At 57.2% G+C, this 24,033-nt stretch overlaps 6 protein-coding genes across 6 annotated transcripts, besides 1 other annotated feature; all 6 read right to left on the reverse strand.

Annotated features, from left to right (window-relative positions):
* Positions 1 to 80: 80 nt before the first annotated feature.
* On the reverse strand, positions 81 to 2,459 carry LPMP_300350 (KU80 protein, putative; the record flags this gene model as incomplete). Its single annotated transcript, XM_010702768.1, has 1 exon — positions 81 to 2,459. One exon carries the CDS (start codon positions 2,457 to 2,459, stop codon positions 81 to 83), a length of 2,379 nt encoding a protein of 792 aa, XP_010701070.1.
* Positions 2,460 to 2,881: 422 nt separating this feature from the next.
* Positions 2,882 to 3,426: a repeat region.
* Positions 3,427 to 5,701: 2,275 nt separating this feature from the next.
* LPMP_300360 (kinesin, putative) lies at positions 5,702 to 7,543 on the reverse strand (the record flags this gene model as incomplete). Its single annotated transcript, XM_010702769.1, has 1 exon — positions 5,702 to 7,543. The coding sequence occupies one exon, from the start codon at positions 7,541 to 7,543 to the stop codon at positions 5,702 to 5,704; it is 1,842 nt and encodes a 613-aa protein (XP_010701071.1).
* A 1,495-nt stretch (positions 7,544 to 9,038) lies between these two features.
* LPMP_300370 (endosomal integral membrane protein, putative) lies at positions 9,039 to 10,967 on the reverse strand (the record flags this gene model as incomplete). The annotated part of the gene is made up of 1 exon (XM_010702770.1): positions 9,039 to 10,967. The coding sequence occupies one exon, from the start codon at positions 10,965 to 10,967 to the stop codon at positions 9,039 to 9,041; it is 1,929 nt and encodes a 642-aa protein (XP_010701072.1).
* A 1,303-nt stretch (positions 10,968 to 12,270) lies between these two features.
* Positions 12,271 to 13,503, reverse strand: MPK12 (mitogen-activated protein kinase, putative; the record flags this gene model as incomplete). The annotated part of the gene is made up of 1 exon (XM_010702771.1): positions 12,271 to 13,503. One exon carries the CDS (start codon positions 13,501 to 13,503, stop codon positions 12,271 to 12,273), a length of 1,233 nt encoding a protein of 410 aa, XP_010701073.1.
* Positions 13,504 to 16,767: 3,264 nt separating this feature from the next.
* On the reverse strand, positions 16,768 to 17,922 carry LPMP_300390 (phosphatase 2C, putative; the record flags this gene model as incomplete). The annotated part of the gene is made up of 1 exon (XM_010702772.1): positions 16,768 to 17,922. One exon carries the CDS (start codon positions 17,920 to 17,922, stop codon positions 16,768 to 16,770), a length of 1,155 nt encoding a protein of 384 aa, XP_010701074.1.
* Positions 17,923 to 22,788: 4,866 nt separating this feature from the next.
* On the reverse strand, positions 22,789 to 23,523 carry LPMP_300400 (hypothetical protein; the record flags this gene model as incomplete). Its single annotated transcript, XM_010702773.1, has 1 exon — positions 22,789 to 23,523. One exon carries the CDS (start codon positions 23,521 to 23,523, stop codon positions 22,789 to 22,791), a length of 735 nt encoding a protein of 244 aa, XP_010701075.1.
* Positions 23,524 to 24,033: the final 510 nt, after the last annotated feature.

Raw genomic sequence — 24,033 nt, forward strand, 5'->3', positions numbered from 1 at the left:
CACACGCAGATCGCACGTTCCGCGCTCTGCATTTTCGTTCCTTTTCTCCCTGTGATGCTTTGCTACTGTATTTCCGCCAGTCAGTCATCAGCGTCGGTCACATCATCGGGGGCGATGGCGAGATCCAAGTGGATCTTCTGCAGGAAAGACTCGGCAGCTGTGTCGTCTGGCAGAGTGGCAGACGTGCACTCCTGTGCCGTGATGGGCCACACATTGGCGCTGTCCTTCCGCTCCACCACGTACGGAATCCAGAAATCGGCATCGCGGCCGCACTGCTGTGCGACTACCGCCAACTTGAGCAGAAAGTCGCTGTAGTAGGCGGCGTCATCCTGTGTCACACAGAACTGGCGGAGGGCCATAATGCAGGCCATGCACTTGCGGTAAAAGGCATCCTTTACACTGCTGCGCAGGAGCTCCCAAATGAGGTTGCTGAGGTCGTCCTTCGCCTTGCTCAGCTGTGCCTCCGTTGCCGTAGGGTTGCGCACAACCATGGAGAAAGTACCCACTGGGTCAACGGTTGTAATCACGAATGAGGGACCACCGCTCATGATGTCATGTGGGGCAGTGGAGATGCTCGCTGCCTCCGACGTGGCGTGGCTGCCGGCAGACGCGTTGTCCGCATCCGCGCTGCACTTCAAGTCTCTGATAATGGCAGCGGCAATTGTGGACGGAGCACCGCCAGACCCCTGTGTTGCGGACGGCGGCACGCCGGCTTCAGTGGCCATCAGTGATGATGACGGCGTCAAGCTTTGGTACCACGACTTTTCACTCCAGCCTGCGCCTTTGCTCCCTGGGAAGAGTGCATCCAACTCCTCTTCGTACGGGAACGCGCTTGCGCAAGACGCAAGGGCGGACCGGTGCGCTGACACCGCCTCGTACACACCGCTGCCCTCCGCGAAGAAGTCCGTGGAGGTCCCCCTCAGCAGAGGCAGCAATTGCGGCACCGCCGCTTCGGACGAGGGCACCTTCGTGTTGCTTTTCTCGGCTGAGGCATTTAGGGCGAGCAGCTTGGCTTGCAAGGTGGCGTAGTACTGCTGTAGAACCGGGTTGAAGGTGTCCTGAGGCGCCAGCACCGAGCCATCGACGGAGAGGCCGTCGATCAGCTCGTCCATCAGCTGCTCTTCCGCCTCACTGAACCGCACCTCCGGGTACTCGGAGAAGCGAAGGGCTCGCATGTCCTCGGCAAACGGGAGAGGTGCCAGCACCAAGTGGCGCTGCCCCGAAGCCGTCTCTGCCACCCGCGCAAAACACACGCACAGCAACGGAGTGGCGTGTGCCGTGCGCACGAGTCGCACGAGCATCGCCTTGCCGCTGGATACCATGGCGTCCACCAAGGCGTTGAAACCGCGCTGTCCGGCATGGTCGCCCGCCAGCGGCAGCAGCGCGCGTGTGCCGCCCATCAGCAGACACGGCCCCACCTCCGTCTCCCCGACGAACCCGATCGCCTCTAGCGCGCGTGGGCCCTTTACCTTCATCTCCTCTCGATCGGCCTCGCTGCACGAGACGCGATCGGCACCGAAGAAGAACACTTCCATCCGCTCCTCCTTTGCCAAGGCACGCGGTTGCTCGTCCACATCGCTGGGGGTGACGTACTCGACGCTCTGCACCACATCCGCGCCGTCTTGGGTGCTCCGACGTAGCGCCGGCAGCCGCTCCTCCTGCGTGAGAGTGAACAGCTGTGTGGCGAGTCGCACGTCGCCGATGCGAAGCGCAATCTTGAACATGGGCTGCTGTCGGATCTTTCGACAGTGCAGCAGCGAGAGACGGTCCAGCGCCTCCGCGGGGCTGATTAGTGTACTCGGCGGCCCCAGCTCGGTGCACAGCGCCCCGAGTACTTTCTCGTTTTGTGCTTTCCTGTCGAGCCCGACCCACGCGCTAGTGTCACCCGTGGAGGACTCGTCACACTCCTCCTGTGAGGCAGTGCCTGCTGGCAGCGCCTGAAAGTCGAACCCAATCACCACCAACGTTATCTGATCGTGCTGCAAGGCATCGATGAGAAAAAGCAGGTCCTCCTTGTGCCGCACCTCGTGGCGGGCGTCTGTGAGGAGGTAAATGCAGCGGTTGTACCTCCTCTGACTGGTGCGCGCTTGCAGAAGCGCCACCGCCACCTGAAGGGCGTCGATGAAGTCATACGCCTCCGTGACAGGCCGCTGCACAGTGGCGCCCCCAGGCAGCGCAACGACACCTGCGCGAGTAGCGGCAATAGGTACGAGGATCTTCTCCGTTGCCGGTCCGAGTTCCACGGCCACTGTGATGTGCTGGTACCGCGCCTGGCCAGACTGGTCGTACAGGGCGCTTCGAGATTTCTCTGTGCCAGCTAGAATAACCGCCACCTCGTCCAACGGTGAGTATACCATCTTGTCCGTGAGAATTCTGGTGCACAGGTCACACGCCTCCTCCAGCGCCGCTGCACGGGAGAGGGTGATGTCCAGCACCAGCACGGTAGCATCCTTGGACATGCGACGGTGAAGACAGTATCTGCAACCGGTGCGGAGAAGTTCGTCTCTCTCTCTCTGGGCAGAGAGGAATGAGAAGGAGGGACGGAGCAAGCTGTATGAGCCGATGAGGTTCGGCTGACTGGTACACACACACACACACACACCTGTGCAGGGGAGCAGAGGGCAAAACACGTGGAGGGGGGGCAAGAAGAAGAACGCCGCGACTGCGTGTCATTCCAAACGAGAAGGTAAACATTCATGAGAAAAGAGCCCAAATGTGGAGAAGTACAGTTATGAGGGAAAAGTGGCCAGCAGTACTCAGTGCGCTGCACAGGTGGTCTGCTGGTCCCGGCGCCGTCTAAGGCAGTGGCAGCACGGGATTGGGCACAGAGAGGCAAGCCGGTGTACAGACATCAGGAGAGGCTCTGCGTTGCTAATTTGTATTGTCCTTAATAACCACTCAGCCTTACAACACGAGCGCCGCTCAACACTATCCGCTGGGATGCGGGTCCGTCGCCTGGTGCAAGGCAGCCCTAGACACGGGCTAGTGCAATGCGCCAACCCAGTCATCGGTGCACGGCCCCTGCCTCAAACTCTGCCCACCCGTCCCCGCCCCGCAGATCGCCTCGCCGCCGCCCCCATCATGTCGGACGTCGCGTGGGGCATCCTTCTCGGGGTGGCTCAGGCGTCCCACACAAGCAGGTAGCGAGGGCCGGGTGAGGTGTGTTCGAGTCCCGCTGACACTCCGCCTATCACATGGATAGTATGAGCGTGTTCGCTGTCGCTGGTCGCTCCGACGCCACGCCGTCCAGGACCTGGTCGCCAACACCAGTAGCAATGCACCGCTCTGGCCTCGCCACGACGTAGGCACTTGGCCCTGTCACCACCAGGAGCGGCTCGGCATTGGCAGGGAGAGGGAGGGGGACTGACTCAGCTTCCCATGAAGTTGGGGGGGCGCCGAGCCCTGGGGATGCCGCACACTGACGTGTGTCCCCCAGTCACCGGAGAGGTGATGAGTCGAAGAGTAGGAGACACTGAGAGGCAGCCCTTGCTGAGCACAGTCTCATTGATCCTGTGCTCAGCAAGGGCTGCCTCGACTGCAAGCAAAGGCATGAGGCTGCGTGTTTCTCCATTGAGTCCATAAAGCACAAGAAAAAGAAAGAGAGCGATGACAGGCACCACAGACTGGATGCTGCAGCGCCGCTGGAAAGGGTAACCGCAAGCCGATAACATTTGCCTCGTCCCCCTCCGTATACCATTTTACGTTGCAGAAAAGCACTCGCAGAGTCACGCATGAATTTATGCTCGGAAGGTGACGTGCGTGTGTGGCAATGCCCGACAAGGCGCTCGGCCGATAGAGGCGCTGTAGGCCTTCGCGTTCCCCACCTGATGAAATTTTATTGCGTTCTCGCGAAAGCCTCGGCGACGAAGCCACACCTGGCGCACCAACAACACCCCTCACTATCACATCCATCGATCGTAACCGTCAAGAGCCGCCACTGCACAAAATCAACGGCAGTGGTCACCTCGGCAGGAGAGGGGAACAGAGAAGGCGACGACACGGCGAAGAATAGGCAGGAAAAGAGCCGCCAAGTCTCATGCAGAAAAGAGAGAGGTGAGAAGGGGCCAACATCTCCGCCACAGCCAGCCAGCCAGCCGGCCAGCAACAACAAGCAACAAACCCCAAAATTTACCCCCGTACACAGGCAGAGACAGTACGCCGCAGAAAGAGAAGACAGATAGAGAAGGGAAGAGAAACACACGTATGAAGTGATGGGGGCATGGGAGAGAAGGGAGGGGGACGGCAGAGCACAGAATTGAGCACCACAGCCTTCATCAAGGAAGAGGAAGAAGAGGAAAGCGTACGTTGCTGTGTTACCAGTCGCGCGCGCGCGAACGAAGGCTTTTAGACAAAGAAGCGGGAACACCAAAGCGACAGCAAAGGCAACGAAAAAAAGAGAGCAAAACGAACGAAGAGAAAAGAGAGAAGTAAAGAAGTGTGGCGGTGGTAGTGCGTGTGCAGCGTCGTTACAGTATTGGCGGGAGAGGTAAATCACAGAAGCGAGAAGAACAGCAAAAATGAGCTTCAGTAAGCACAGGCACAGAGAGAGAGAGAGACGGGCAGAAGCTAACAACTTGGAAAGAAAAAAAAAGCACAGGGAGACAGAGAGATGAAGGCAGCGAGAGGGGGGAGTGAAGGAAGGGCTAAGAGAGAACGCAGTGATGTCATCAAGCAATAGGGAGAAAGGAGAGAGCAGAACATGCGAAAATAGGCCAGCGATGTCTTTGTTGTTGTGTTGTTTGTTTGCTTCTCTCTCTTCTTCTTCTTTCCTAGAAGAGAAGCGTAGCAAAAAGAGTTGATAGAAGACAGCATCAACGTCCAGGGAAGGACAGACAGACCCACTCACCTGCACTCAAGGATGTGGGCAGGAAGACTGGAAAACAAGAAGAGAGTCACAGCGAGGGGGGAGGAGGAGAAACACTATAGCATCGTAGGGGAGAGAGAGAGAGAGAGCGAAAATGAAAAAAAAAGGAAAAAAAACGAACGTCTGCCTGCGTAGAAGGTGGTCCGCAGAGAAATACAGTACACGAGGTCTGCCCTCGCCGCCACCACCACCACAGCGTGGCTGGCGGATGTTCTTCTGCGGAAACAACAACTACAGGCATAGAGAGAGAGAGACGAGAGGTGGTGCCCTCTCTACCGTAGGGGCGTCTTCTACTAGGAGGGGGGGCCCTACACACGTGAGCGCTGCCCCACCATAGCGAAAAGACTGTCACGCGTAGGCGCATCATTTTTTTTTTGCTTTACTTTCTTTCGGTGTTTGATGAAAAGTGAAGTGGGTGGAATGACGAAAAAGAAGAGAGAAGAGGCGATCAGGCAAAAAAAAAAAAGAAGAACAGCACAGCAACAACACCAAACGCCAGACAGGCGACAGGCGAGAGATCACCGAAGAGAAGCGGAAGAGAACGGCGGTCAAGGAAGAAAATGGAGGAGAACAAAGGGCAGATGTCGAGAAACGGCCATGGGGGAAGAGGCGAGAGGGACCTGCGTAGGGAGGGAAGCAGGAGAACCATGGCTACAGGAAGAGCGTCATCGTCACCGCCCCTCCTTCCTCGTTTTACTTTGCTGAGCATCATCATCATCTCACTCTTCCTCTGCGCTGACGTCTCCACTGCCTACCCTATGGAAGAGGATAAATAACCTTCGAGCCTTGCTGCTCAGACGCAGCGGTAGGCCGGGTGCACCTACCAGATCCGGAAAACTACGCCGCCTTGCGCAGCGCCGCGTCACGCTCCGACGCGAGCACGCGAATCGCCTCGGCCGCCTTCTTCTGGTACATTATGAGATCGGTCCGCTCCGCCCGGAGAGCACGGATCTGCTGCCGTGCACTTTCGAGTTCGTTGTAATCCTCACCGTCACTGCCCCCGCGTGGGCTGCCTGGGCTGCCTGGGCTGGCTGGGCTCATCGAGGAGTCAAAGGTGCCGAGGGCGCTGAGGTAGTCGGTGCCCTTTACGGACGCCAGTTCGGCGGTCAGCGCATCCTGGCGGCGCGACGACTGCTCGCGTTCCATCTTGTAGCGCAAGGCAAATGCGCGCATTTTCTGTGCAAGTTGGAAGCACTTCCGCTGCTCCTCAGCCACCACAAGAGCGAGCCGTAACCGCTCCTCGTTGATGGTGCGCAGCTTTTCATCACGGGACTTGATTACCTCCCGCAACTCCTGGTTGGCCTTGGCCCAGCTTCCGCCGCCAGATGCACCTTCGTAGGCAGGCACTCCACTGGCCGGGGTCTCATCAATCGTTTTCAGCTTATCCGGTGGCACGCACTGGCGTAGCTGCTTGTTCTCGTTGCGCAGCATGCCGTTCTCTTCGGTCAGTATCTTGACCTGGTCGTTGAGGGAGTTTATGCGGTCGTCAAAGACGCCACGCTCCTCCTCCAGTGCGTCCTCAAGAGTCTTGTCATTTTTGTTGTCCAGATCAGCCATAAGCTGCAGGTACAGCGCCTTGTAGTCCAGAACCTCGTGTCTCTTCGCATCTTGCTTGATTTGGCTGGCGCGCTGCCCAAATAAGATGGCGCTGAAGGTCTCTTCTGTATTTTCGTCGGAAGGGCTGACGTTGACGACGATGGAGGTGTTGCCATTACCCATGAGCGAGTATTGGAGGATGCGGGTCAGCTTCGACTCACGGAAGGGTGCGTGCTGGGCATTGGCGGTCAGAGCAGCCACCACCTTACCAAGGGTTAGGAGGCTGCGGTTAATGTGCGTGGCTTCGTCAAGTGTCTTACCCTCCGCATGTGTCTTGCTCACACGTTCGCTACCGGCAAGATCGCACAGTACCAGGCGTCCATCCAATGCAACGGTTGCGCCCCCCGAATCACCGCCGACGGTCACCGCGGTGACTTTCGTGCACCGGCTGATGTTGAGCGTGAAGACAGTATGGGAACGAGAGCTCGTGTTGTTCATGGCCGTGCTTGCCATCTCCTTCCGCGACAGGCCCGTCTTGAAGAAGTTCATGGTGCCGTTGTAGTCCTTTACCTCCCGCTCAATTCCCTTCCCAGAGCCATCGGACACCAACACGACATCGCCACAGCCCTCCGTGCCGAGCTGGATGCGTACCTTACCCTTCTTTTCATCCAGCAAGTCGGTCAGGATTTCGTTGTAGAGCTGCACGTAGCTGACGCTGCACGAGTAGTCATGCTCCGTGTCGTTGGCGATCTTGGTCCAGATATCCCGCATGGACTGCTGCAGCACACCCTCGTTTTTCGGGTCGTCATTGCTTATCGTAAAGGTCTTGCCAGAGCCGGTCTGGCCGTACACGAAGAGAACGCCGTGCTGACCATCGAAGGCGGCATCGACGGCGTTCTTGGCAAAGGCCTCGTACACCTCCTTCTGCGTCGAGTTCGGCTGGAAGACTCGGTTGAACATGAACTTCTTTTCCCCCGCCTTCGTGGTCGTCTTGCGGTTCACTGTGATGGCGCGATTGTCGTTAGGGTCATAGGTGATGTTATTGCAGGTGTGCGACTTCTCATGCGGGACAAGCGGACGCACACGGCAGAACACCGAAATAGTCTTCGGCGCCGACTTGCTGCTTGCCTGTGGGCGAGACATGGCGAGGAAGTGAGACGACGAGCAAGAAGGGAGAACGGGGGGGAGGGCACAGGCACACGTATGATAAGACGGGTAGAAGCTGGGCAAAGAACGAAAGAGATAGCAATGATAGAAGACCTGAAAAGAGAGGAGGACAAGGCGGTGGTACTAAGGGGATTGCTCAGTAAAGCGTTGGCAGTAGGGGCGTGGTCGTGCGCACGTTGAGAGTGAGAATAATGATGAAGAGAGTGATTTATACGTGGGTTGTGTCTGTAAGTCCGTATGCCTGCTGATGGTCAGTAGCCAACTAGGAGGATCCAGCGTTGGTGCAGTGCGCGCCAATAGCTGTGCGGCACGGTAGGGTGGGAGAAAGAGTGAGCGGGAAGAGAGTGCGATGAGTAGTCACTCAAGAGGACAAAGCGAGAGACGAAAGGAAGGACGACAAGAGGTAGCGAGGCCAAGCGATGAAGCCTACAGAAAGCAAAGACTTGCTACTCGGCATGAGTATCATGACGTGGGGTATGAGCATGGGCATGTGTACGACTGAGTGGGGCACATAGGAAGTGATAGAAATAAGTGTGAGCAGCCCATGCAGCCGCCACGTACACCGAACAGAGGCACGTAACGGGAGTGGACTAAGGAGGAGATCCACACATGTGAATGTCGTTGGGGGTAAGACAGTCACCATCACCGCAGCAGTCCCAGTACCACGTGGGTACCAGCACGCACGCACTGACTCGCACTGACTCGCACACGCACTGACTCGCACGCACGCATGATCCACCTCCGCCAAGCATGTGCAACAAAGCGCTGGTATGGATGCCCCATCTCGAGACTCTTGCTTCCTCGCTAGGCGAATGCCGCTACTGTCGCTAACACAAGAGCTCGACAGCGATGACGAGGCACAAGCAGGCACACACACACACACCAACTCGTATGGGAAGGCTGCCGAGCCCTCCCTCTTGGGAATGGCTTCCTAATCCTCATTCCCTCCTTGCCCCCTCTCCTGTCCCGCTATGCAACGCGTCCACCCCCCCCCCCAGCACATGTGTGAAACAACCGAGAAAAGAGAGGATGAGGACATGAGGTTCAGCAAGGGAGCGCGCAGCGGTGGGTGACAGAGAGGCAATGAGTGAAGCGAATGAGGAAAACAAGAACGTCAGAGATCTCAAGCAGAGACAAGAAAGTAAGATAATACCAACGGGAACATGGAGCAAGTGCGAGCAATGGGTACGTGTCCGCGTTGGTGGGTATCATTAGCGAGGGGAAAAAAAGTGTACGTGCACGCATGCCTTGTGCTGCGGTAGACGCGATAAACAACATTCTGGAAGGCTGGGGAATGAAAGCGTTCGAGAGCAAGAGCGAGGATGGAGGGAGAGAGCGGGGGGAGAAGATACTTCGCCCCCTTGGCCTCCGTCTCCTTTACCTTCTGTTCGGTACTCGATACACGCTCTCCCACCCGCCACGATCCGTCATCTTTCCCTCCCTCCGTCTTCCTCTCTGACGCGCACGCCGTCTAATCCACCTTCACACTCGCAAACATGATGCGGACAAATACCAGGGATGCGAGGAAGCCAACGGCGCCAAACATAAGCGACACGGATACACAAACCAGCCCCATATACCCAAAGAACAGCACCATCCCGAGGAAGCCCTTTACGATGGAGATGAACCAGTAGTACACGACGCAGTACAGCATCATCCACGCTCCGTATGACGCCGACGCAAAGAAGGAGCGCCACCACCAGTGGTAGTTCAGGAGGCTCAGCTGGTAGTAGGTTAAGAAGATGGACACTTGTGCCACGATGACCAGTATCAGCAGAAAGGCGACAATGAGGAAGGAGAACATGCGGTACACAGTGCCGAGCCAGACACTGCTGAAGATGGACTGCAACTCGACGTAGGACGCCGCCAACGGCACAATGCCGAAAGCCATGTAGGAGAGCACACCCTTCAAGTACCAGGGCTGCGGCGGGATCGTGCGGGGAATTGCATTGATCTTCACCGGGATCGCGATGTTGGTGCTGAAGCCGGCCACAGCGCCGCCGAAGCAGAGAGGCACCGAGACACACAGCCACAGCGCCAGCAGGTAGAGGAGAGAGGCGAAAGGCAGCGTGCTCGCCGCGTGGGAGCCGAGGTGTATGAAGTTGAGCGCCAAGTACGCCGTAAAGAGGAACCCCGGCAGCGCGATAGACGTGAGTGAGATGGCCTGCCACGAGCGTCGCCTAAAGAACTTAAGGAGGGTCGCCGTCACCACCCCATTGACGCTGGAAAAGAACACAAAGAACGTCACGAGCAGCGATAGCAGCATACCGCGAGAGCTGTGCGAGACCATGCCAACCACGGCGAAAAACAGAGAGGCGACCGTCATGCACATGACCTGCATGCCGGTGCCGACGAGTACGGAGAGAAGGACAGCCCTGCGCGGCGGCCGGAACACATCCCCGTGGACAAGCTTCCATCCGATGTCCTCACGATCACCCAGCAAGTCTTCCTCGTTGTAGGATAAGATGTCGCGCCGCACAGACCGCACGAGGATGTACCACAGGAACATCGACTGCAGCAGCACCAACAAGAAGACGCTCAAGATGGAGTACCAGTGCACCCTCGACTCGTGTGAATCGTGGTCGACGTAGTTGTCCCAGCGCGTCTTCCACGGCGTCGTCGACAGCGTCCACGTGACGGAGTAGCTGAAGCGGATACCCTCCATCGACGTGATCTGCGGGTTGGGCACGGCGGGAAAGGCGCAGGTGTCGTCCTTACCGAGCTCGCCGCTGTGAGACACACTGCGGGGCTCCACCTCGAACTTCACAATGCGCACCGTCGGTGGCTCCGTCGAGGCGATGAGGTAATAGGAGACGATGAAGTGAACGTGATTGTACACCTCGACACTCCCCTTTGGTCCGCCCCTGGAGAAGTTGCCAAGCGGAAAGCCCATGCGGATGCGATGGCGATTGCTATCCACCGGCGTTGCCTCCAGCGCTGGAAGCCCATCCAGTACCAGGTGCGCCCGGTAGCGGCTCAAGATGCGCTTCTCATATCGTTCCCTCTCGAGCGGGTTCAAACTTGCAGAGCAGATAAGAGCGCATTTCCTGTCGCTCAGCACTTTTAGCTGAATCCCCGAGTCCTCCAGGGTGTCACCCATCAGCACCTGACCAATACTGCGATGCAATGGCGGTTGTGTGTCTTTGCTCAGTGGCGCTGAGCACGGAAACACGTTGCGCCAGCGAAGCGGCACGATCTTTGAGCGCGAGGTGACGGTGCTCGCCAGGACGTGGATGGTATCCCCCTGCGAGTACTCTAAGCCGAGGTCATGCACAACGGAAAGGCTGAAGCCGTAGGCGATGGACGATGCCCAGCAAAGTAGAACGGCCACCACGCACAGCACTGCCCGCGACGTGGCCGCCACGGATGAGAACGCAGTGTGCACTTGACGACGTCTCATGACGCTCCCCTTTCCTTCGGACTCACTATGTGCGCTCGCGTTCGCCACAGTAGTGGTGCGACGGTGGTGGGAGAAAAGCGGCGAGACCAAACGTGAGATCAATATAAAAAGGAGGCAACAACGAAGTACTCTTGTGTGGAGAGGAGGAGTGTGCAGGCGGTGGAACGGTCCGGAGTGGCGTTGAGGGCGACGCGATGAGTGTGTTTGGACGCGGTGCGGGCAACACGCCGAATTCAGGAGCGGGGAAACAGAGAAAGAAGCGGAATTTGAGAAGAGCGTGGGCATGAAGTAAGAAAGGTGCATACAGAAAGCGAGAGGGGAAGAATGACGGTGAGTACCTCCCCTCCCTCCTCATCGCTCCATGGCGGCTCGCAGGAGGTTCGACATCGGCGAACCGAGCGAGAGGAGATGGAGTCGCTGGTGGGGAAACCTCCAGTACGTTTGCAAGCGCCCATGTAAGGATTGCTGCTGCTGATGTGCTGGAGTACATGGGTGTGGGCACGTGCGTATTCTCTCCTCCTTCGACTGCGTCTTTCGCTTTCTCTTGCTCTTGGCTCAGATCTCACCATCCCTGTGCCTGTCCACCGGCCTCGTAAAGGACACGCACACACACACGCACACACTGGTGGCGGCATAATCGTGTATGAGCTCGAAAAAGAAAGGTGGATAACACACAAATGGGTGGGGAGAGGAGCCGAGTGAGGGGGGGAGTGCGCGGGGTCGGAAGAGGGATTGCGAGAACAACATCACCAAGCGAAAGCGGCAGCAGGAGAGAGTAGTGATGACCACCACTACGACCACCCCCGAAAGAGCAAAGCACCGTTTCACGAGCGACAACGGCAGCACATACACACACATACACACGCGCGCGCGCAAAGGTGTACACGCGAAGAACAGAAGGGGGAGCTACGCGGGCAGTGCTCATCTTTGTTGGGTGTTCCGGCGTTATATGAAAGGAAAAGAAAAGCGAATGTTGCTGAAAACGACAGCGGAGTGGCCACCTCATAACGCGGGCACAGTAAGAGCGACACCGCTGAGAGCAAGAAGGAAGAGAGAGACCCGCAGTGATGCATGAAGAGAGGGGAGCAAAACGACAGAGAGGGGTGAAAGGGGGGGGTGAGGGCCCCCTCGCTCCTCCGCCACCTATCCGCTGTTCCCCTCGCCAATACATGTCATCCCCAATCATCACCTCTTGAGCGTGCTATGCCTACGCACATGGCTCAACGACATCGCCATTCAAACGCCCCACCCAACGCCTGTCGTGAAGATCAGCGTGCACGTGGCCCAAGCACCTCGATGGCGCTCAGTGGCCGCGGGTAGACGTAAATTTTTCGATCTCCTCTACGAACAGCTGGCGGAGTTGTGGGATGGTGAAGGCAGTGCCCTCGGCATCCCAACAGTATACTCGCTCCGCCTCGCAGCCGCCAATGTTTTCCTGAGGGCCGCGCACGTCCGACAGCCATGCATGAGCTATGGACTCTTTCGCCATGCGCCGCTTCTCGGGGTTGTAACAGAGCAGTCCAAAGATAAAGTCGACGAACTCGGCGTAGTAATCCTCCGGCGGGCGCGGCTGGGGCCGGGCGATAGTGGCGCCCTCAGCACCGATAGCCTCCTCCAGCTCTGTGTCGAAGCCATCGAAAAAGGTAGCCTCGTCGAAGCGGCGCCGCAGCTCAGGGGCGTACTCCTCCAGCGTCTTCCCCTTGATAGGGGGCAGAGAAGAGAGGTAGTGCACCGCCTCCTGCGACGTGCTCGGCGGCAGGTCACGTGCAAGGTCTGGTACGCCCAGCAGCTCCACTATTAAATTGATCTGGTTGATGTAGTCCTTGCCAGGGAAGAGCGGCTTGCCAGTGAACATCTCTGCTGCGAGGCATCCGACAGCCCACATATCAGCGCTGTAGCTGCAGTGCTTACACACCAGCAGCAACTCTGGTGGCCGATACCATCGCGTGAAAACGTACTGCGTCATGGTGTCGTCGTGTCCGACACCGCGCGCGAGGCCAAAGTCGCCCAGCTTAAGGTTGCACTCCGAGTCTGTCAACAGATTCCCCGGCTTCAGGTCACGGTGAAGCACGTGGGCACTGTGAATGTACTGCAGTGCGCACAACAGCTGAAGAGTGAAGTACTGGCCGTGCCCGGCGGCGAGACGGATGCGCGGGGAGCGCAGGATTGCGTCCATGTCCGACTCCATCAAGTCGGTCACAACGTAGAGTTCGTTGTACGTGTCCACCGGGTCCGGGGACTTGAAGAGGTCCTTGAGAGAGAGGATATTTGGGTGGTTGAGATAGGCGAGCAGCTTCACCTCCCGCAAGACACGCTTTGCATCGACAGCGTCGTCGAAGAGGTGTGTCACCTTCTTGATCGCCACTGGCTCGTTGGTCACCGCGTCCACGGCGCTGCAAACAAAGCCGTACGCACCACGTCCAACAAAGTGCTGAACGTTGTAGCGCTCCGGCACCTCCAGGCGGTAGTCGTTCACACCAAAAACGTAAACCTTGTTGCCGGCTGCATTAGGACCCTCTACCTTGGTGAGCATCATCTTCGCCCGCTATCCCAATCCCTGCCAGCTCCTCTAGCCAATGCTCTTCGGCACTTTCAACCCTTTTGTCGGGTATGCTCGCACACACACCCTCCCACCCCCACCTGTGTAGGGAGACAGAAGTGACAATACGTGCGAAGAATACAACACGGGCTGCGGAAAGGAGAAGCGGGAGGGGGAGGGGGGGCAATGGACGGGGAGGGAAAGAGGCGAGGCGCGTGCCGTAATACCTCCCCTTCGGGTATGTGTGCTTTTCTCTCCCCCTTTTGTGCGCGTCCGCGTTCACTTGTGTTGGCTCTCCGCTCAGCGCTCACGTTGTGTATGCAAGCAGGTGGGGGTGTGGGTGTATGCTCACTCCTGAGTATGCAGATACGTGCAGCTGTGTGTACGTGCATGTGCGTAAGGGGGGGAGGGGGGAGGCACAGGAAAAACAGAGAAGTGGAGCAGGAAAGAAGAGCGTCATTCACAATAGCGCAAGAGATCGCCGGAGAAGTTGTGGCTCTCATAGTGTGTCTCCTCCTCTCTTCGATGGGCAGCCCAGCGCGGCGGTGCGCAGGTCATTTGAGGGACTTCCGAAAATAGAAAAAAAAACACCAAGGTGAGAAGCGATGGCGCATAGGAGGTAGGCGAAGCACGAGACGAGACACAACCCGGTTGAGTGAGCGCACACGCGACAGTGCACCAGTGCCGCGTCGAGATCGTGCGCATTTAATGTGCGTAGCTGAAGGAGGAGAAGGCGTGCGGCCGTCCACATTTGGTTTTTTGTTGCGTAGTTTTCTTCGTTTCCTCTTACAAGAAGAGAGTTCAAGATGTTGAGGGGTGCTCGTCTCTGGGATGGCTCCTTTATAGCTCACGCTGATAGAGACACAGGCACTGATGAGGAGAGCGAGAGAGCAAAGAAACTGCGGCTACAACGGACGCACACTCACATTACACAGGCACAGATACACAGAGAGGGAGAGAGAGAGAGACACACACACACACTGAAGAAAAGGGGGAAGAAGAGAGTGAACAACAGCAACGACGACAGGTATGATCGACGTAGACGCGCAGTCACACAGACACACCGGCACACAAACATTCACATCCCCAGTCGCAGTCGCCACCGTATTCACTTTCGTGGCACTCCTTCTCTCCGGGTGCTGCAGGTGCTCTGCTGCTCTCTTCTCTTCTCTCGGCAGGTCACCGAGAGAGGTAATCAAAGTATAAAGGACGAAAGCCCACCAAATAATCGGAGGGAGAGACAGACAGACAGACAGACAGACAGAGAAACAGAGAGACAGAGAGGCGGAGGGAGGCACACACACACACGCACACACACGCACATAAAAATAGGACAAGCGATCGGTTGTCTTTTTTTTTTCGGAAGTGAAAGAGCCGCGCAAGAGAGGCAGGAGAGCTGAGGAAGAGTTAAGGAGAGGAGAGAGAAGGTATCCAAGAGAAGCACACGACAGCGGCAACCAGCATTGCTCGCCTTTCTCCTTCTCTTAGCTTTGTTTCTCCGTCCTCCCCCTCCCCTCGCCTCCCCCTTTCATCAGCGCTAATCCAGAAGACAGCAGGGAAAAGTATGAATGTAAGTGGTAACCGGCAGCGATGGCCTCAATCACTGATGAGTCACTACCTGCTCGCTCTCCCCCTCCCTCTCCACCCGCCTACGCGCAGACGCCCATGTGCACCAAGAGACACGGGCGCCGATTCAAGGAAAAACATTGAGAGAGTTGAAGAAATGAGAACAATCCAAGCGACTAAAACAACACCGCTCGAGTGAGAGTGAGCGCAAGCGTAAGCGTAAGAGAGAGAGAGGCCCATTCACACGCCGCTGTCCCTCGTACAATAGGGAACAACACAACCAATACAAGAAGCAAAAAAGAGAGAAAGGCACAAGGGAAGGAGCGAGCGAGCGAACGAAAGGGGACTGACAAGTGGGGCAGCACAGGGCCATCGACACACACGCGTACGTGAACCAACACGCAGGTACGAGAGCGAAAAGCCAGGTGAGAGAAGAGCGGGGGGGGGAAGAGAAGCAAACTGAGAAAGAGAACAGCGAAAATAAAAAGCACGGCGTTTTCCACTCAGCCAAAACCACCACAACGACGAGGGAAAAGAGCGATACACATGTCCTGACCAGTGAGCAGCTGCCATGGATGAGGTGCGCGTAAGAGAGGACGTGGAAGCGGGGAGCTGAAAGACGCAATGAAGGAAGACGTAGGAGGGAGAGATCAACGCACACATACCGCTGCAGAAACGTCCACGTAGGCAATATGAGCATGCGCGCGAGTCTGTACTGCGGGTTGTGCTCGGAGGGAGGGGAGAGCATGGAGTGCGAAGCAGAGCGACGTCATCACACACGTGTGCGACAGCTCCATGCATGCGTTTATGCAGCCTTAAGCGGCTGAGCGAAGATACCGCCGTCCCTTCCCACGCCATCATCGGGAGGTGTGTGCACGTGTACGTGAGTACCTTCGCGTATACTCCACCCCCCCCCACCCCACGGTCCCATCCCTGTCGCCTACCCCCCTCCCTCCTCCCTACAAACACTCTTGAGCTCGAAAGCGAGGAGAGCAGCCGCAACCTGCGCCCAACCCGCATGGAGGAAGCGTAGTGGTGTCTTACGTCAGCATGCTCAAGGAAGGGGTGCTAGGTGTGACCCCTCTCACTCATCACCTCCTAATAGCTTCACCCCACCCACCAAGTCACCTCTTCCTCCTCCTCCCATGTCCTCCAGCTGCATTTATACACTCCTTACACAGCACGGCCATCCCTTTCCTTTCTGTCCCCTCCTCTATCTACTCCACGCACTCACACGCATAGCACACAAACCCAAAGAAGGCAGCAGCTGCTGCAGCAGCTACAACGTGTGTGTGTGGGTGTGGGTGTGTGTGTTCAGTCGTGCACAGTGACCTTCCTTCTGTGGCCTCTCTTCCGCCATCCCAAATCATCGCCTCCCCTGTCGCTCAGACTCTCGGTCATGGCTCTCCCACCCTCCCTCCATTTTGCTGTCTGACTGTAGGGGAATTTATGCGCACGTGTTGCTCCCCCAGGTACATCGCCTCTGCCAGGCACAAGGTGCCCTCGCCCGAGCACCGCGCAATCCACTGCAGAGGCATCCTGTGGTGCAGTCCTGAGAGGCGAGGGTAGAGCATACAAACAGTGAGATAAAACACTCGCATGCATATGGTGGGCTACGGGGCGAGAAGGGGGAGAAGTAATGCGTATGGGCAATGGAGAGGAGGATCACCGAGGGGGATGGCGGCGGCATGGCCGCTACGAGTTACCTCCCGTGTTGGCGAGCGCCTCGAAGAAGTTCTTCTCGTTTCCCGGTGCAGGGCCCTTGCCGAAGAAGGACAACTCCGTCTCCACGTCCACCTCGTCGCTCATCTCGAAGGCGGTTCGCATCACAGGCGGCTGAGCATTCAACTTGTTCTTAGAGAAGGCCTGCAGCAGCTGGTAGCGCGTCTGCAGCGCTGCCGCCGTCGTCGTGTGGCCAAGCTCCGCCATCTGCGCGTAGGCAGTGCGGCAGGGCTGCTGATTGCGCGGAAAGGGGGGACCAGGGACGAACGACGCGGTGCCAAACAACTTTACCTTGGACGCGCCCTCCGCCAGCTGTACCACTAAGCAGGAGATGTTGTCTTTGCTGCCACAGCGAATTGCCTCATCGCAAACGCGGCAGGCCACAACCGCCAAGTCGTCCCAGCAGTTTTGCTGCTGCTCCCACACAAATTGGCAAACGTCCTCGTTGGAGAAATTGCCCTCAAAGACGCCGTCGCACGCGAGAATGATAAAGTCGTTCGGCTGGCACTGCACCACCGACACATCCGGCACGGCAATCACCTTCTGTTTTCGGTAGTCTTTCGCCCCCTTTACCTTGAAGGACGCATCACCGAAGGCGCGCGACACGGCAAGGTCGCCGTCGACGCGGTTGCTGACTACACTGCCGCCACAGGCAACAATACGCTCCATCTCCTCCTGAACGTATGGTTTGTGGTCCTCAGTGGCGAAAATCAGCTTTCCGTCGCGGCAGACGAGGATGCGGGAGTCTCCGACGTTGGCAATAGTTACTGTGAGGTCCTTGCGGATGATGCAGAAGGTACCAGTGGAGCCGCCCTCGACGTATGCCTTCATGTAGGCTTCATCCACCTCTACGCATATCTTCTCTAGCATCTCTGCCGTGATCGGCTCCGGCAGCTTCTTCAGCAACTGTGGCAGCTCTCTCGCCACGTAGGCGCTACACTCAGCGTTACTATGCCCATCAAATATGCCAAAGTACGCTACATCGGCGTCGTCGCTGGCGACTAGCATATGTGCATCCTCCATGGAGTTGCGAAAGCCGTTCTGTGAGGCGCAGGCGCTGTTCACGAAGGAGCTCCCAGCACGATCCACGACCTTGCTAAGGATCGGCTTCGGTAGCATAAGACCCATCTTGGCGACGAGGGGGTGGGGAGAGCGACCCGGGGTGTTGCAGTGTGTATAAGGTATAGAGGTGGGGTGGAGATGATGAAGGTAAAGAGGAAAAGGTGCGTCGGCGGAAACGGTGTATGGAACGTACCACGTGGCGGTGAAGGTGGAAAGGAAGGCCCAGACAGATGTGGTAAGGGGGGAGGGGAGGGGTGAGGGAGGATTCAGAGGGTAGTGGTGCTAATGTGTGTCGAAGAGTGTAGTACCACGCACGCGATCAAACCAGGAAGAGGTTCGGCGAGGCCGTTATGAAATGAATAGTTGGTGAGGGGAGGGGGGGGCTGGAGTGGCCAACGCGTGGAACACGGAAAAACACCGCAACAAGAGAGACAACTAGGCGGAGATGGAGCAACAGAAGAAAGGGGACAGGCAGAGGGGGGGCAACGTGTGTAGGGGAAGGACGGGAGGGAAGGAGATGCGTTTGACGTGGAAGTGCCTTCATGCGCGCGTATACACACTGTGTGTGAGAGAGAGGGATGTAGACGCGTGTCTGAGTGTATGTGTTTTTCACTACCGAACTCCAGTCCGATGAGGAGGGAGCAGGTTAAAAAACAGCGCTCTTGGGCGTTCCCCGTCCGTACAGCGATACACAGAGAGAAACGAGCAAGAGCAAGAAAGGAGGCTGTTCCACCAGCTAGCAGGTGAGAGAGAGAGAGAGAGAAGGGGGGTGTGAGAGCATTTGCCGCTGATTATTTGCTCGGCTATTGAGAGAGGCACTCACAGAGAAAAGGAAAGAGGGAGTGGGAAGGCAGAGAGGCAATAGGCGCAATGCCGTCAGCACGTGGCTCACAACAGCGAACCGCACAAGTGCGCCAACATGCCAAGAGCAGGCTGAAAAGAGAAAAACAAAAGACACGGAAAGAGATGCGGCACGCTGCACGCACGCCGGAGCAGCCCGCCTTCACTCTGTGGCCTTGAGCACACACCCTTCAGATACAAGGGCACACCCTCCAGATGGAGTACCAACAGCGTCCTCTGATTGAGAAGCCTGACAGCGGCCTGCACGATGATAAGTGAATCGCAGGCAAGTAGCTCCCACATACGCAGCAGCACCGCCAGGGGCAGCTGTCGGACGAAGAGAGTGAAAGGCAACTGAGCAGCGGGCCTCGAGGCGTCCACATAATTTGGTCCAAAGTGCGCGGACAGCGCTGCTGTCAACAAGACGCCCCTCCCCGTATCGCGACTGAAGGGTCATCAGACAGTATGCCTCGATCAGCACCAGCGGCAGCGACGCGTAGCCGCAAGACGCAGATAGCATTGCATGCCCACTAGCCGTACGGCGAGAAGAGAGAAGGCGGCAGAGGTGGGGAAAGAGAGAGAAAAAGCAGCCGCGTTGAAGCAGAGACGAGAGTCTGTAGGTCAGAAGACGCTCGCTTCTGCTTCAACGCGCCTTCAATCTGCTGTGCTGCACGCCCTTTTTATGATTCGCTGGAGGAAAAGCTCACTGGCGGTACTCGTGACCGCCGAAGGGAGCGGTGTACGCGCTCACGTATACGTCCAACAGCTTCCTTGAGCCATGGCGGATATGTCCAGCATCCGCTCAACGCAAGCATTACGCCTGCAGAAGGTGGTGGAGGCATTACATGAAATGTGCCTGTGGACATGCACGAGGAGAACGAGGTCGAGAGCGATGGAAGAGGAAGCCAAGTGGAATCCCCATTCATAGAGAGAGAAACACGCTCACGTGCGCGGAGGAGAGCGCACAAGAAAACGCTGGTCGCGCGTGAGCAAGACACTGACGTAGACATGCACATCCCCCTTTGCCTACTTCGTCGACAGAGAAGTGTCTCCTGTCGTCTTGTGCCTCTCCAGCGGCTATGCAGTGACGGAGGTACACGCACTAGCCGCGATACAGGTTGGTGCACCTTTCAGACTCATAGACAGACACCCCTTCGCTCTGCGGTGCTCATTAGAAAGAGAGACAAGGGAGACGACGACTCCATGGCACCACCACTGTCAGCCATGGCACCACCGCACTGTCTGTGTATTTTGTTGCGCATCTGTTTTTTCCTTCGTTTGGCTTTCTTTCATCGACGAGTGCAAAAAGGCCGTCCACCCGCTTCCAGAGGGGGGCCGTATGTGCTAAAGTGAGACCCCGCGCACCCACACACACGCCTACGTAGATGCGCACACCCAATTCACATACGGGTCTGCAGGTGAGAGAACGGGCAACCGCATCAGCCCAAAATGAAGGAATGCGCCGACAAAACTAAAGGTGGGGTGGCAGCGCTAACAAATGCGGCGCTCCTCCTCTCACCGCCGTGCCCCCCCCCCTCCTCTTCACCCCTCTCCCTCACTCACCGAGAGTGGCACGTGAGCGCGTCAAAAGGTATGCGTGGGTGTGGGTGTGCTATAGAGCCACTGTGAGCCCGCATGCTGCACCTCCGTGGATATCAGGTGAGCAGTGCCACTCTTCACCGAGTGGTTGTGGGCGAAACGAGCGAGATCCACAGACGTGCACACAGAGAGCAGGGAAGAGGGGACGTAGATACGCACAGACACCCGCGCAGCCATAACTACAGCTACGACACCCGCAGCACACTACATCTTCCCATGCACGACGACGGCCCTTCAGCCACCACCATAATGCTGATGTCAGTGAACACATGGGAGAGGGGCGAAGCCGCTGTGCACAGAACAACAACCAGCCAGTCAACACCAAGGCGGATATCGACAGCACAATACACGACATCACCATCGAGGAAGAGCACAGGAAACCAGCGCGGCGAGAGAAAGCGGGGGGTGAACGACAAGCGAGAGAGGGAGAAGAAGGGAGGACACGCCACAAGTAAAAGAGGAGGATCAAATCACCCCATACCAATCGAGGTAATACACACATGTTTGACGGCATGAGCACTCACGCACAAAATGCGACAGGCATAACCAAGAAAACGCGCGCACAGTGAGCGAGCGAGAAGAGCGGTGGGGGTGTAAGAAGGAGGGGGGAGGGGGGCAAGACTTGCAGCAATGACCGCGGCGAAACTACATCAGCAACAACGACGGTCTCCCTCCCTTTACCCCTTTTTTCGTCATGGTGGCAGCGATAAGAAGCAACGACAATGTCGTGTGGAACACATTCGAGTCGGGTGGAGAGCGCGGGGGACACACAAACAAGAACGAAAAAAAAATAAAAAGGAGGGGACGAACGTCGGGCAGAGGGTGAGGAAAGTTGACGGGAGAGACAAGACAAGACAGGCACACCCACACACACACACACACCCGCTTGTAGGCTGGTGAGTGGGGTAGCGAGGCGTGGCGTGAATGCATGCAACAGCGGAGAAAGCCCCCGGTATGAGTCAAAGTGTCACACACAACACTACAAGAGAGGAAGACGGGGTGCTGAGAAGCAAAGAATCCAAGAAGAGCCAGCGATGAGGACTTCCCTGCTTCGAAAAGAGGAGAGAGAGAGAGAGAGAGCGAACCCACAAATACACGCGTGCAGGGAGAGACAGTGGACACGTACAACCCCGTAACGCGTACGACTGAAAATCAAGGCGGGAGAGGGAATGGGGGAAGGGACGTTACGAGTAGCAGAGCAGCACCCTGCATGCCCCCTAGCATTCCGCCCTCTTCGTCCCTGGCAAAAATCGAGCAGCCTTCGCTTTCACGCACGACTTCGCAAAGTGGCACTGCAAGACACGCCAGTGCGAAACGAGGGTCGCAAGAAGGTCGGAGAGAGCGATGAAACAGTTGAGGAGTCCTGGAGAGCAGCGTCATCGGGGAAAGTAGTAAAGGGGGGAAAGGGCAGTACGACGGGGAAGTGAAAAGCGGAGGGAAGGCAGAGGAAAGACACCGGAGAGCAGAAGTTAGACGACAGGGTCGGTTCGACTACACATGACAACGCCTATGCCGCTTCACCGACTGGCAGGGCCACTAGTAGCAGTCACAACAACAAGCGTGCCTTACTCTACACGCTGCTTTCCTAGCCATCTACATGCTCTCAAGTCCCACCCTGCCCTCCCTCTCTTGCTCCCTTTACCCACCTTGCCGACTGCTCAAGCCAGAGAGAAGAGTAGAGGCCTCGCGCCGCCAACGCCGAAAAGAAGATGAAGACACATAACGAGGCGGGAAGCGCGTGCACAAACGCCCGATAGAAGAAAATAGAAGAGCTAAGCACATTAAACGGGCACCACGAGTCATCCACCGCCGCATGCCGCAGCCATCCGGTCCCGCCTACTTACACAACGTGAAAGAGAAGGGAAGGGGAAGGAGGCTAGACGAGAGGAAGATAGACGCCACCCCCTCAATAACCAGAGGGAGAGAGAGAGGAAACAAAGACTTGCACACTGTCACGGAAGGCGCTGGGGACGCGTAGGCGGGGGAAAACATCGAGAGATAAATACAAGCCAAATGACAAAAAGTGCCCATCGCATCGCAGCCCCAGCAGCGAGACAAGATGGAAAGGGGGGAAGCGGTGCACCGATCATCCGCCAAAAACCAACACCAGGTCCCCTCCCCACTCCGCATTCGCTGCTTGCCACTGAACCGCCTCCCTCTCTTCACCGTACAAACAAGAGGCGAAGCGCATCACATCAGCCCCCCTGTGAAGCCGCCGGTGACACGCGGGAGGGAGGGGAGGCAGAAGGCCACGGAGAAGGGGTGCTAAGGAGACGCACACGCACACACGGCACCGAGGAATGGGAAAAGGGGGGGAGGAAAGAGCAGCAGCGATGGAGCCGCAGACAACTTCTGTTTTTCGCCCGCAGCCGCCGGCTCTTTTCCTTCCCGAAAGGCGGTCTTTGACACGTCTGGCGCGCAGGCTGCCAAAGGGGGATGAGAAGGCGAGAAGGCGAGAAGGCGATCACAGGAAGTGGGACTCAGTTACTGCCGCTACCACCCCTGAGTCCCGTGACATCTTACTTTTCTGTAGAACCCGCGCCGACTACAGGCGAGAGAAAGACGGGAGTCCGTAGACTGAGTCACCGTGAGCGCGTCGTCACTCCAGCTGGATGTCGCTTCAGGTAACACGAACAACTCGTGTGACTCGTTCGACTGTGTGTCCGTCTGTATCACTACCTCGGGCAGATCAATGAACTCTTCCTCCTCCTTGCGCGTTATGGGAGTCATGGCCTCGTTTGCCGTTGCTGGCGGCGGAATGTGTTGCTGACGGTGTGTCGCGTAGGTCTGCACCTCGTCAGACGAGGAATCAGAATGACCAGAGAGGGAAAACTGGATGTTGGTGCATGAGCACACGCTCTCTGTGTCGCTGTCGTCACTCGTCTCCAGCAGCTTGTATTCACGGCAGTATGCACAGAGAATGGTAATGAGAGCTGCCACACCGGCGCCAGCGCACACACTCATGAAAATGATGAAGAACCTCAGTGTTACGTTCGGCCACACGTCATCAACGAGCGGAGACTTGCTAGTGGGCGTCGGGGGCGACGGCTGATAGCCAACATCCTTATTGCTATTACTGTCACCACCAATGCTGCGAGGATGCTGATGTGAGTAGGGCAAGCCGTATACGCTTGAAGCAGATGTTCCGCTCACAGAAGCAAGGGCTATCACCGCAGCCGATGCCGCTGCCTGGACCAGGGTGCACACAAGACCTAACGCGCGCTTCATGAGCAGCAGGCGTGACAGGGAGTCGGGTGAAAGACGAAACGAACCACCGACAATACTGAGCCAGCATAGGAGGGAGACACTAAGAGGTAGAAAGGAAAGGAGAGAACGCAAAGTCACCTTCTCACGTGTGGAGATGCGACCGGCTGCCTGCTGTCATCTCACACGCTCCACGAGTTCGCTGTGCAGTAGCACGCGCTCAACGACCACTACAAAGGGCGTGCTCGACTTTCCAATACACGCACAGAGAGGGGGAGAGGGAGAGCAAGAGAAGACTGAAGATCGAATCACCGCACACATGCACAAATTAGCACGATGCAGTGCCGTCGCTGATAGAGTAAATGTGTTTTACCACCTCGGATAGTCACGTGTGCGACGGTGACGTCTCCTACGCCTCTTCTGTGTGTGCTGCGTCAGCACCACCACCACAGTGAGTAAGAAAAGAGAGAGAACAAATCGATTGAGAGAGAGAGAGCAGATGCGAATCAGCTGCGCAAGAGTGTGTGTTTGTGG

This window comes from Leishmania panamensis (assembly GCF_000755165.1).
Source record: "Leishmania panamensis strain MHOM/PA/94/PSC-1 chromosome 30 sequence".
In the NCBI taxonomy this organism is placed as follows: Eukaryota; Euglenozoa; class Kinetoplastea; order Trypanosomatida; family Trypanosomatidae; genus Leishmania; species Leishmania panamensis.